General features: G+C 46.9%; 1 protein-coding gene across 3 annotated transcripts in view; it reads left to right on the top strand.

The window, feature by feature from the left end:
• Positions 1-11,616, top strand: part of LOC143338827 (uncharacterized) — a 32,516-nt gene extending 20,900 nt beyond the window's left edge. The window contains exons 7-16 of one of the 3 annotated variants that reach the window (XM_076759600.1): positions 620-710; positions 1,010-1,094; positions 2,224-2,319; positions 2,476-2,590; positions 3,022-3,105; positions 3,295-3,381; positions 3,488-3,604; positions 4,290-4,395; positions 5,423-5,462; positions 10,939-11,616. In XM_076759600.1, the coding sequence (XP_076615715.1) occupies positions 620-710; positions 1,010-1,094; positions 2,224-2,319; positions 2,476-2,590; positions 3,022-3,105; positions 3,295-3,381; positions 3,488-3,604; positions 4,290-4,395; positions 5,423-5,462; positions 10,939-10,975 (858 nt within the window). In that variant the 3' untranslated portion in view covers positions 10,976-11,616. The remainder of the gene's footprint in view (positions 1-619; positions 711-1,009; positions 1,095-2,223; positions 2,320-2,475; positions 2,591-3,021; positions 3,106-3,294; positions 3,382-3,487; positions 3,605-4,289; positions 4,396-5,422; positions 5,463-10,938) is intronic. The other 2 variants (XM_076759601.1, XM_076759599.1) reach the window with 2 other exon arrangements.
• The last annotated feature ends 766 nt before the right edge of the window (positions 11,617-12,382 follow it).

Below are 12,382 nucleotides of genomic sequence, written 5' to 3'. Positions count from 1 at the left end.
AACCTGCACGACCGTGTCCGTAGTTTGTGAAGTAAAAATTCCACTGACGACAGAGGAGGTCAAAGGTTGTCACACACCCACACAGCAGTCTACCTGCAGGTCTGACTGGTCTCGTCCCACGGCGGCGATGGTAGCGACGAGGTCTGAGTCGTGGAAGTGTTGGATCCTGTAGCAGTGACCTCCGTTCTGACGCCTCTATACCTCAGTGTAGCTGAAGAGGAGCTGTGCACTCTGAACATCTTCACACTGGAAGGAGGTTTTTCCCAAAGCTCCATTTTCAATGACCTGAAACTGTGTTTGTGTGCGGACGAAAGGCCCAAACGCAGAGAAAAGGCCGGACGAGGCATCAGTCTCAGCCGTCTCAGAGCTGCGCTGCCTTCTCTTCTATTTCCTGCTCCTGTGAGCGTAGAAATTGTATTTGTGTTTGGTCTTGGCTGGTAGATTTCTCCTCGTTAGATGTTGGTGTCAGACTGGTGGCTCGAAGCTCGAAGCTCACTGGTGTCGCTGTTTACTGTTGATGTTTTAGATCATTCGTCACGAGCTGGAGTATTGAAGTATTAAGCAAATATAACACAGCAGATAAAAAGACCACGTGTCTCTCTCTTTCCGCGTCTTTCAGGACATCTTGAACAACCTGGACTCTTGTGATCTGGATGATGATGACCTCATGCTGGACGCAGACGGCCTAGAAGAAGCCTCGCTGCACAGCGGTACGTCTGTTTGTAAGCGTGTGCGATTGAGTAGATGTCACAGCGTCACGCTAGGTACAATCATTCACCTTCACAGGTAAAACAGTATGGATGAGTTCAGGTTAGCTGACAGTTAGCAGCTAAGATGGTTCAGTTAATGTTCCTGCAAGTTCTCCTCCAGATAAGATAAGATAAGATAAGATAAGATGTAACTTTATACTATCAGGACACAGTGAAGTTCATGATATCTGGCTGGTTTTGTGATGACACCTTAACTCTGAATGCACTCTGTCATGTGTGCCTGTTGGATCGTGCTGCAGATGGAGATGGGATCTCCCACATGGCTCAGTGGAGGATGAGGCAGCTCTGCTGGGGGACGCAGGACGTCCACAATGACAACGAAAGGTACTTTTTCTGTTTGCTTGATTAACCTGCAGAGTGGTTGTTCAGGTGTTGAAGTGAGTCTGTGAGGCGGCTGTGCGGGCCTTTAATGACGAAACGCTGCTCAGAAATGTTGCAGAAGTTTCCAAAATGTGTGTACAAATGTTGTTTATTTTAACCAGAAAACACTTAACATGTCCGCCCAATTGTACTGCCAGCGTTTAAAGCTCTGGTTGCAGGAGGAAAGGTCAGAAAGGGTCGTTTCAAAGCTGAGCAGTTTGTCCTGATGTCGGATGTGGAGGAAAGGTCATGAAGTGTGGGATTAAAAGACGAGGCGGCTCATTAGGAAACTGAAAGATTGGTGTGCTGTCTGGGACGAGAGGGAAAGTCACAGGGTTACTGAAATCAATAGTTTTCTTCCTGATGAGAGTGTGTGCATTTCAGTGGTGTGTAATTCTTTGTGGGATATTCTGGTCGCAGACAAACAAATGAATGAGCGAGAGGAGGAGGTCAGAACCTCTGCTCGCTGGAAGGGGGAATAAGAAACTGCAGCTCTGAGCCAAATGTTAATTTAAACAGCTTTTTATTGTCAGAGCCCTCCACAGAATAGATTCACTGGCTTTCTGAAACTCTACACAACATTAAATGTGCTGCTTTTCCTCGTGTCTCTTTACGTGTCACAGCTCAGAGTTCACCGCATGAGTGTTTAGGAGTCAGCGCTGATTTCCATGAAGGCTCAATGATAAGAAAACAGACAATGCAGGAGAATAAAAATCACAGTGTGGTTACAGCGCAGTGGGAGACAAGAGTGAGTCGTCCCACATTTAACGTGATGAAAGGCAAAGACGAACTGAAAAGTCTTGAGTTTAAAGAGCTGAGAGTCGGAGCAGATCTCAAGTTCTCAGTGAACACGTGAAAGTAAAAATATCAAATCCTGTAATCACAGCTTAATCGTATCAGTCAGCTTTGAGTCACAGCGTACTGCAGGTACATATCAAATCATATGAGAGGAGGACAGTCACGCCTCTAACTGCAGGACTTTGCAAGCGTTTTGGGTCATGATGAAAAACTGAAGCAGCAGCGAAGCTAAAATGCGATGAGCTAACGGAGAGGCTGACCGTCATGTTCTCAAACGCTCCCATCGTCCCCTCAGTGATTTCCAGTGCTACAAACTGACTGAGGATCCTGGGAATAAGAGGACGGACACGACCAGGGACGGCGGCCTCATTCTGGACCTCTGTCCTCCACGGTGAGTCAAAACGTCCTCGGTGTCTCTGCACTGAGACTTCAGGTCAGTCCTGAGCTAAAGGTGAGCGTGTGTCCATGTAGATGTGCAGTATCTCTCACTCGTCCCTGAACGCAGCACACAGATTTGTAAATGTGAAGACTTCTTTTGTCCCCTCAGGTCTCCCTGTCTGTCCCCTGGTACTCCTGCTTTGGGTCTGGATCTGGAGGAACTGGCTGAGGACTGTTGTGCAGTCAGATCACAGCTGGAGTACCTGCAGAGGTTACTGCTTCAGGTGAGAGGAGGAAGAGGAGCGGACAAACAGGTTCATTCCATGAGGTTTGGACAGATCACAGCGTGCAGGATTTCCATTTTATCATGAAAACAGCACCCAGCGATGCTGTTTATGAGTTATAGTCTTAAATCTTGACACTAAATGCAGCTTTTTGGGTCCAAATGAAACATTTTAAAGCCACCGTTGTGGTTTCCTCCTGATTTGCCGCCCAGGGCAGGTTCAGGCCGTTTGTGTCCTGAAGTGTCTTCTCATTGACTTGAAGTTTGTTTGCAGTTTGCACACTTCGATCCAGAGTTTCAGTCATCTCAGCGTGACAACGTGCAGCTTCCATCAATGTTTCTCTGCAGCTGTGAAAATACTCCAAGGCAAAGGTTTAGATGTTCTCATGGAAGTGTGTGTTCTGTTGTGTGTAAATGCTGCGTGTCGTTCAGGAGGAGGACGTGGACGAGGACACTCTGACCACAGACACTCTGAGTCCTGAGGTCAACGACGCCTCCCACGGCTCCGACACGCAGGTTCGCATGTTCCAAACTTTATTTAAACAGCTGAGTTTGACAAAGCAGCAGCCAGCTGTTCTTCAACCAGCCTCACCTGCTTCTTCCAACGTTTCCCAGAATCCTTCTCCACAGCCTTAACTGGTGTGTGTGTGTGTGTGTGTGTGTGTGTGTGTGTGTGTGTGTGTGTGTGTGTGTGTGTGTGTTTAGGTGCAGGCTCTCCTGCAGGAGGTGCAGCAGCTCAGAGAGGAGCTGAGAAGCCGAGACCGAACCATCGCACAGCTCACCCTGCAGCTGGTCTGTGTCTCTCGACCCTCTCTCCAAACATCGTCATGATAAGTATGACGCCGCCGTGCTCACATCCAGGCGTCGCTAACGAGCCTCTATATTTCCTTGTGAGCAGACGGCGACCACCAGGTGTCGCTGCCAGGAGACCACGGGAAGGATGGATCGACACACACAGACGAGTGTGACGGAGAGAGAGAGCGTGGCCTCGCAGACGCCCTGGAGAGAGCACACCGTGAGGACGCACACACACACACACACACACACACACACACGCACACACACACACACGCACGCACGCACACACACACACACACACGCACTGATGCAACGTGGAACGTGATGTTTAATAATGTCTGTTTATCGTCTTTCGTGCAGCCCAAACTGCTCCAGTAAACAGGACTCAAACAATATTTAGCAGAAAAGCAGCAGTAACGACGAACATGGCAGCAACCCTGAAACACTAAAAACAGCAAAATTAAATGAAAAGCAAAGAATAAAAACTAAAAGCTGTTGGTTTGAGCCGTGAAGGTGACAGAGCTTTTCCACGCTCATCAGGCTGAATCACGCCAGCTTCTCAAACCCAACCTCTGTTCTTTGACTTCCTCTTGATTTGGGACTTTCTTTGTTTCCAGGTTGTAGAATTAACTCTCCTCATTGGTGACGTCCGTGTTAAAGCAGTTTGTTTGTTGTCACGTGAGCCTTGACCGCTGGTTGACTGGAGTCTCCTGTTTCTCAAACTACCATCGCCGAGAGGTTTCTGGAGCTGTGAACGTCTCCGTCACCGTTGTCCCCTCGTCTCGTCTCGTCTCGTCTGTCTCTCTCTGTCTTCCTGTCGCCCCCCTCTCTTCTTTTTCCCCTCTTGAAGTGATGAATCAGCTCCTGTCCTCCTCTCTGTCTGTCCGTCTGTCTCTCCTCAGGCTTTACCTCCTGTTCCTTTCCTCTCTCCGCCCTGGCAGTATCAGCGCTCCAGGCCTTACAGGGGGAGGCCGAAGCCCAGCATCCCCTCCCACCTCGCTAGAAAAAGTGAGTCTTTTTGCGTCATTTAAAGATTTGGTTTGGACCAATCAGAGTTTGACAGATAAGGTGTGACTTCACTGCTCCACCTGACAGCAGCTGGCCCACCTGACCCGAGCCCACAGCTGTCTGCTGTCGTGTAACGCTGCTGACCCTCAGGGCTCGCTCGCTTCCCCGTCTTTACAGTTGAAGAGCGCTCTGAGCTCCTATTGGTCAGCGTCACCCCATACAGGGAGCGGTCCAACTTGGTCCATTATTGGACATTATTTGTTGAACTTCCTGAGGTTTTTTCCATTTTTGTCCGTTAAAGCGTTTTTTTGGGGATGTGTACGTAAATAAAACTGACTTGATTATCACAGTCTGAATTTGATTAGATTAAAAACTGTTTTGTTCATTGTAGAATAAAGTGTTAGATGGAGCAGGAAAGGTGGAGGATTGTCTTATGAAGGACGATGTTACAGTCCGTCCCTGCTCGGCAGAGCGTTTCTCTTTATTAAAGTTAACAGAGTACAAAATGTTCACCCAGGACTCAAACTTGTGTCGCCTCTTTAAAGAGCGCAGCCGCTTCCAACATCCAGAGTAAGCAGAGGTTAACGGTGAGGGGTCAAAGGTCACAGGAGATGTTTTTAATGGAGACACGACTGCACTGAATCCAAAGTTTCTGTGACGCTGAGGGTTGTTCCCCTTCAGAGCGGACAGACATGAAGTCAGTGTGCTGCTCAGCTCGCTCCAGGTTTTAACCTCTGCCTCTGGATGTGGTCATGAATGTCCTTCTCCACCTTTTCCCGGGTTCTTCTTCACTCTTTCCTGATTAGCGTCGGTTTCCTCCATCTTTTCTTTCCTGGTCAGCTCAGATCCCTGAACCGTGACACCGTCTGTCTTCTGCTGAGGACAGACGGCTCTCGGTGTGTCTGAGAAATCGTGTCTCTGCTTGAAACTGTTGAGGAGTCTGTTTGTGTTTCTTCTTCTGGTGTTTTTTCCTCTAACTGTCCCTCTGTCCTCTGTGTCTCTGCCTCTCCTCTCTGCCTTCGCCCAGGAGTGGAGAAACTAGTGCTTTACTTCAGTGACACAGCGTGGTACGGTAGCATCTTTTTTATCCTCCTCCTCCATCTCTCCTCCGTCCTTTTCCTGATTCCTCTCTGTCCGTCCAATGAGCCGTTCTGTGTTGTGTCCGTCATCCTGTCCAACGTTAAAGCTGTACCATCGCCTCTGCTGCTGTCGCTCTTTATCTCCACATCCTGCCATGTTTGTGTCCGCCTCATGAATCTTCTAGCTCGGGCTTGGTCTCCACCAGCTCCACAGAACTAAATCTGTCTCTGTAGCTGCTCCATGTCTTCACCAGCGTCGTGTTTGAGTCCTCGATGTGCAGTTTGTTCTGCCTGCATTCGTTATCCAGGATGTTGTTGTGAGCACTGGGAGCAGGTTTTTGGCCTGATCAGCTCATTTAATTGATAAATTAAGTCTAATTATCTTGTGTTGATGCTTTGGTCTGGGACAACACTTCAGAGAAACTAGAGTCTGAAGCCAACAGCGTGTTGGCAGACAGCGAGTTCAACACCACCAGTGGTCACCGTCTGAGGGAAGGAGCTGTTGCCCCTGAACGCCTCACAGACCACCTCCTCTTCAAAGTGTCCGTCAGCGTCGTGTGTCTGCGGGTCGGTTCTGCTCAGGTGGTTTAGTGATACAGAGACGCTGACAGGCTGCACAACATAAAGAGTTGATCTTCAGTAAAGTGCTTTCAGGTAAAATGAATGAGCAACTTCTCGCACTCCCAGACCACCTCTCAAGACTGTTTTACCCATGATTCATAGCTCCCCAGAGGACAGGTCGCACCTTCTCCTTCACACTGAAATGAGCCCAGTAAAGCCGAGTCCAGAGGCTCGTAAGGAGGCGGCGCGGAGCTAAAATTATCTTTCTAAATGCCTCTTAAATTTTGTATTAGATGAGCTACACTTCACTCCAGCCTGTTCAGTCACTTGAAGCAGTCGAACCGCTGGAGATGAGATCGCTCGGGGTGCCCTTCATTTCCTCAGCGTGATGGAGTGAAGCGCCGCGTCTCCGGGGAAATCATGTCATGTCCGAGCAGCGCCGAGGATTGTGGGAGTTCTGATTATTGGTTAATGTGCTGATGTTGTTGGACTTGATGTCAGGCGTTTTCTGGATCGTTAGGCTGCAGATGAGATACACAAAACACTTCAGCAGTGAACTGAGGACACGCAGTACGTTCTCAGAGACGGGCGCCAGTTCAACCGCCGACATGATTAAACTGGACCAGGATGTGGTCTCGTTTCTGCCCCTTTAACCTCCCAAACGTCTTGTTTCCACAAACTCAGACCACAGACCTTTGAGCACCTCCAGAAAACATCTAAATTATCACCGAAACAAGCAGCCGATCAGAGCTGCAAAGGTCAGACGTGTTGGTTTGTGATTTCACTGTTTCTCCCTTTTATTGAAACATCAGTCAGTTTGGGATGAACTGAGTCATCTTCAAAGAACATGAAGGCTTCAGTGCTTTTATTTAATTTAACTGTATCTTAAACTTTATTGTTGTTCACTGACTTTTTAAACTTTGTCTCAGAGGGTGAAACATCAGCAGCGATCAGACCAGTTAACAGTATCAAAATACTACAGTAGAACTCTGTAAAACGTGTTCTTATTGGTACTAATACTCAGAGTATCTGAGTACTGTGGCACCGAAACTGTAACTTCATGTTTATTGGTTGTTGTTCCAGCTTTGATCGTTGAGCTGCTGATGATGTGAAGTGATATCACTCACCTCAGGAGCCTCCAGGGACCAATCAGAGGACAGCAAAGAGAGGGAGGGGGTGGTCAGGGTGGATCAGCACTTTGTACGCCAACACAGTGTGTGTGTGTGTGTGTGTGTGTGTGTGTGTGTGTGTGTGTGTGTGTGTGTGTGTGTGTGTGTGTGAGAGTGAACGTCCTATATGTCGTTCTCAGGGAAGCAGAAAATTTGGCAGTCGAGTGATTCCCTCTGTCCAACACACACACACACACACACACACACACACACACACACACACACACAGAGGGTGAATCCTCCTTGAGAACACCTGCATGTGGAGGAGGACACGCTCTTCCTCTCTTTCTTCATCTTCTTCTCCACTGTCTCCTCTCTTCCTCCTCTCCCCCCTCCCTGTCCTCCCTCCTCCCTGTCCTCTCTTTCTCCCCTTTTCTTCTTCCCCCTTTTCCTTGTATCTTTCCACATCCTCCCTCTCTCTCTCTCTCTCTCTCTCTCTCTCTCTCTCTCTCTGTAATCCATCCGTCCTGTCATGCATTATTTATGAGTGATGGACACAGTCCCACTGTGAGACGTTGGAAAGTGTCCCTGCAGGAGACAGACAGGCAGACAGACAGGCTGCAGTACCACCAGCCGCCACCAGATGTCAGTGTTCACCAGCGAATGTTCCCTCACTGTCAGCTGAGTTTTGTTGGAGCTTTATGTTCCACAAAGAACCTCCAAATGTTTTCATGTCACAGGTTCAGAACAGAAACTCAGTGTCGCCTCCTGCTGGACACTTTCTGACTCTGCTTCCTCTGCGTTCACGTGAATTTGTCCACTAACAAGAACTGAGTGTGTGCTAAAGGCTGATTGATCATCATCGTTGTCTAAAAGCTGTTAAAGGCACATCAGTGAACTGGGTGACACGTGGCCTCATTACCACCAACATGTTTATTTATACACTTAGAGGTTTGACAAATACATTTCTAATAATAATTAAACTACATATTTATGAGCCTTAAAATATTTCACAGGAAGTGAGACAGTACTGACAGACGGACCGACATGTTATCGTGAGATTTATTGGAAATAAGAAAAATGCAGAGTAAGAACAGACTCATCCTGTCATCCTATAAATAATGGAAAGAAATCAACAGTTTGAGCAAACTGAAGCAGGTTTTGTTCTCGTTGAGCGATATGACTTTTTCATTGGCTGATATCACGCGTTTTGTTTTTTGCATTGAAAATAAGATACAAACGTTTGATAATAACAACACGAGGCCGTTTTTCTTTAACGCTGTTATTGTCTGCAGCGTCTCTGTTTGCTTCAGTGCATCTTCACTCTGTGATACCAGCAGTGATTCATCCAGAACAGTGTGAAAACAAGCTGTTTGCAGACAGGAAGTAAGCGTTCAGGTGGACCCTGCTCTGTTCCTGCAGGGTCGAGTTAATCACGGCAGAGCTGAAGGAAATCCAGACACTGAATCACAGAAAAGAAATCCTCAACGTAAAAAGTGTTGATGATAATCAGTGAAACAACAGGAACGATGCACGAAGAGGCTGTCCCACGATCCCAAACCACACACACACACACACACACACACACACACACACAGAGTTACGAGCATCAGCCGCTCAAAGCTAACGAGAAGTTAAAGAAATCAGCGAACGGCACATAAACTGAAAGTTAGAGTAAAAATGCAAAAGAACAACAAGCGTTCAAAGTTTGACGTAAACGTCGGAGAAATAGTCAATCTGACTTTTTTACATTGGAGCCTTAAACTAAAAATCAAGTTTCCCAATTTCTTCAAAAATTCTCACAATGAAAACCATTAAAGAGAAAAAGGATTTGGAGCTTATTTACTTTCTCTTTCATCAAACAATCAGTTCCTGATTGAAATTTAGGAAGAACTTCAAAGGGTCGATTAGCAGAAAACGACTCTTTGTCGACGTCTCACGCTGAAGCTTTCTGCCGTAAATCTTTGTGAACTGAATATCTCAGACAGAACAAGACTTTTAGGAGCTCCTGGAACCTGTGACGTTCAGACGAGTTGGTGATGAAGTGTGGGAGCTATAATCTTCAGTTACTTACGTGGTTACGTTCAGGTCACTTTGTCCTCATATTCACGATGAGAGCATCTGATAAAACTGATCCAAAACAATGTCAACATGATTCAGCATCATGGCCTTATTGATACGTACCTGAGCACGCTCATCACTCCAGGACTTCACAGTTAGAAGAGGCGTAAATGATGAGCAGGATATGAGCGATGAATGAGTGAATTTCAGCAGAGACTCTGACGTTCAGCAGCAGCGAGACGAGAGCGCTAACAGCAGATTAGTTATTACTTCACAGGATCAATGAGCTGAGATTGTAGCACATGATGGATTTCAGTGCTCACTTTTTATACTTTCCCTCTGATTGTGGGTGTAAATCGGATTATCAGTGTGTAGATGAGAGCAGGCCGCAGGATTAAAGCCTGCAAAGCAACAAGAAGCTTAACGCCTCTGTATCAGTAACACTCGTCACATGCAGCCGAATGATCGGCTCTCCCGTCTGTGGAGACGTTTTTCAGAAAATCAGGCGGTGGAGGTGAGGACACGTGTGGACAGTGACCATGTTGTTGGACCTTTTTGGATGTTTTTAAGGAGTCAGGAGTTTTTTAGAAAGTCAGATGTGGTCTGATCTTCACTTCTTTGAAGGACTGTTCAGACTTGTTTCTTAAATATTTCACTCAGGTCAGAGTTTCAGTGTTGATGTTGTAGCACTTCTGCCTGTTCTGTAAGTGCTGGAGGCTGTAGACCAATCAGAAGGTCGCTGGTTCGATCCCCGGCCTCGGCAGGCCACGTGGAAAAGTGTCTTTGGGCAAAATACTGAACCCCAAATTGCTCCCAGTGCTGTGTCCTCAGTATGTGTGGCAAAAAGCACTTTCAGTACACGAATTCAGTCCCTTTAGCATATTTTTGCTCAACACTTTCTTCAGATCTCGGCTGTGATGACTTCACACTGAGACCAACGCAGCAAAAGTCACATGTAACAAGAAGGAAGTGGTGAATTGATGCTAAACACGTTTTCACGCCCAAACAGACGAATACACACTCATGTACAAACACGTCTGCAACATGTTGAGCCAATATTGGCCTAAAACTCTGGCCTTTTTAGTGACGGTGCTAATGCTAACGATAACCTGCTGACTGAAGCATGTCGTTCATTTTATTCACGTCACAGCAGAGCTGAGCGTTCGAACCCTGGAAGCCGAACTCAGCTGTAATGAATGAAAACAGACGAGTAAAAGTGACGATGGAGGGGAAACGCTGAGAGGCTGAAACCTCTTCGTGAAGCCAGTCGGGTTTGTGTGTCTGGTCACTCTCATCAGAGTGTTTCTCACCAGAGTTAAAGCTGGAATATCAACAGAACTGGACTCTTTCAAAATAAAAGCATCATGTTCGGCGAACACACACTCATAAACAATGCATGCAGCAGGAAGCCAGTACATCAAAGCAAGTAACACACACACACACACACACACACACACACAGATCAAAGCACTGATGTGTGAAATGACCAGCCATCTGAGAGAATCACCTTCTCCCTCTTCTTCCTCTCACCTCAAACAGGTGATGAATCATGTAAAGATTTTCTGTCTTTGTCTTTTCATATTTAAACATCAGCGCACCAACAGATCAGCTGCGATCAATGCAGCCACGAGAGCGATCGATAGGTTCAGGTCTGCGTTTCAGAGTGTTCAGAGCGCTGCTGGTCATCATCATCATCATCATCATCATCATCTGACTTTGTGTTCTGTTTGCAGTCACAGATACTTCACTCCTCCAGTAAGGAACCACTGACGGCCCGATGCCCGGCCCCGCCTCCAGCTAACCCCCGCTCCACCCAACCCGACGCCCCCGCCGATAGCAACCTAGACTGTCCCGATACCGACGCCGCCCACCCCAAGACCGCGGGAGGAATGGATGATGTGAAAAGAGCGAGCAAAGAGGAGGAGAACGCGGAGACGAAGGAGAGGAGAGGAACCTACGGCAGAGTCCTGCAGCCCTCCAAACTCCGCCTCTTCCTGTCTCAGACCTCCAGCTCTGGTTCTGCCTCAGCTGCTGCCACGCCGCCCAAGACCAGGACGGCCAAGCAGCTGCCTCACGACCCAGAGAGCACCGGGGTTAAGATCAAAACGGCCGCCTTCACCTCCGGCTCGTCACGCCTCCCAAAGCCAAAGAGCCACTGAGGTGTCGGCCTCTCAAAGCACCTCAGCGCCGCCGAGTCTTTCTGCTCGTCTTCGCTCTGTCCACTAACCATCGATCCCGAACTCTGACTCCAGCCTGCGGACGCCGCAGGGAAACCACGCTTCCTGTGTTCCTAAATTCTGATAGGCTGAAAGGATCTCTAAATTATTTAAACTGTAAATGAGGATGAAATATATACAGTTAACTTATTTATTGTTAATATTTTGAGCACTGTGACTGATAATAAAGGTTTTAAAAAACTCTGTGACGCTTTATTTTACAGGTCCCATAAAGACACTTCCTGTTTATATGACGTATCGACGATTATATGACATTTATAATAATCATCATTTGTGGTGGATTTATCGTCCTCATGACATTCGTTTCTTGGATTTAATGCAGTTTTATTCAATCTTGGACAGAAATAGTTTGATGTCGTCCAGTTCATAAAAACTCCTCAAAGCCTTGAGTCTGGCTGGCAGGACGAGGACGATGATTAAAGCACGAATGAGTGATTTCTCCCTCCATGACCCCCCAAACAAGCAATAAAGTTTTCAGTGTTAACTGAATTTTAACGGCTGCAGACGCTCAGAGCGGCGCTCGCAGTTTCTTTTGAAGCTCCGTTTCTTCTGATAACGACTGGTTAATTTTTTTGTAATTTGGAGAAAACAAAAGGCAGATTATCTCGAAATCGAGGTCATTTATCAGGAGAAAACGACTTCAGAAGCTTCAAACCGATTTGAACTTTGATGAACTTTTCATATTAGCTGTAAGAATGTTCTCCCTCCTGATGGGATGTGAAGGCGTTTACATGGTAGCTGCTGACCGTCAGGACAGACGACAAACTGTCTGAATGCTAAAAAAAGTCTGAATATAAATGAATAAGACTGAAGTACAGTCAGACGCATTGATCAATAATAAGTCTGAATTTGACATTTTCATCTTAAAAAGTTGCTGCAGCTCCGGATCCTGATCTGAGAAACATTAGAAGTAAGAAACTTGTTTTCTCGAGATAACAAA

The sequence above is a fragment of the Chaetodon auriga genome, chromosome 20, assembly GCF_051107435.1.
Source record: "Chaetodon auriga isolate fChaAug3 chromosome 20, fChaAug3.hap1, whole genome shotgun sequence".
NCBI classification, from domain to species: Eukaryota; Metazoa; Chordata; class Actinopteri; order Chaetodontiformes; family Chaetodontidae; genus Chaetodon; species Chaetodon auriga.
This window is presented reverse-complemented; position numbering and strand designations above follow the sequence as displayed.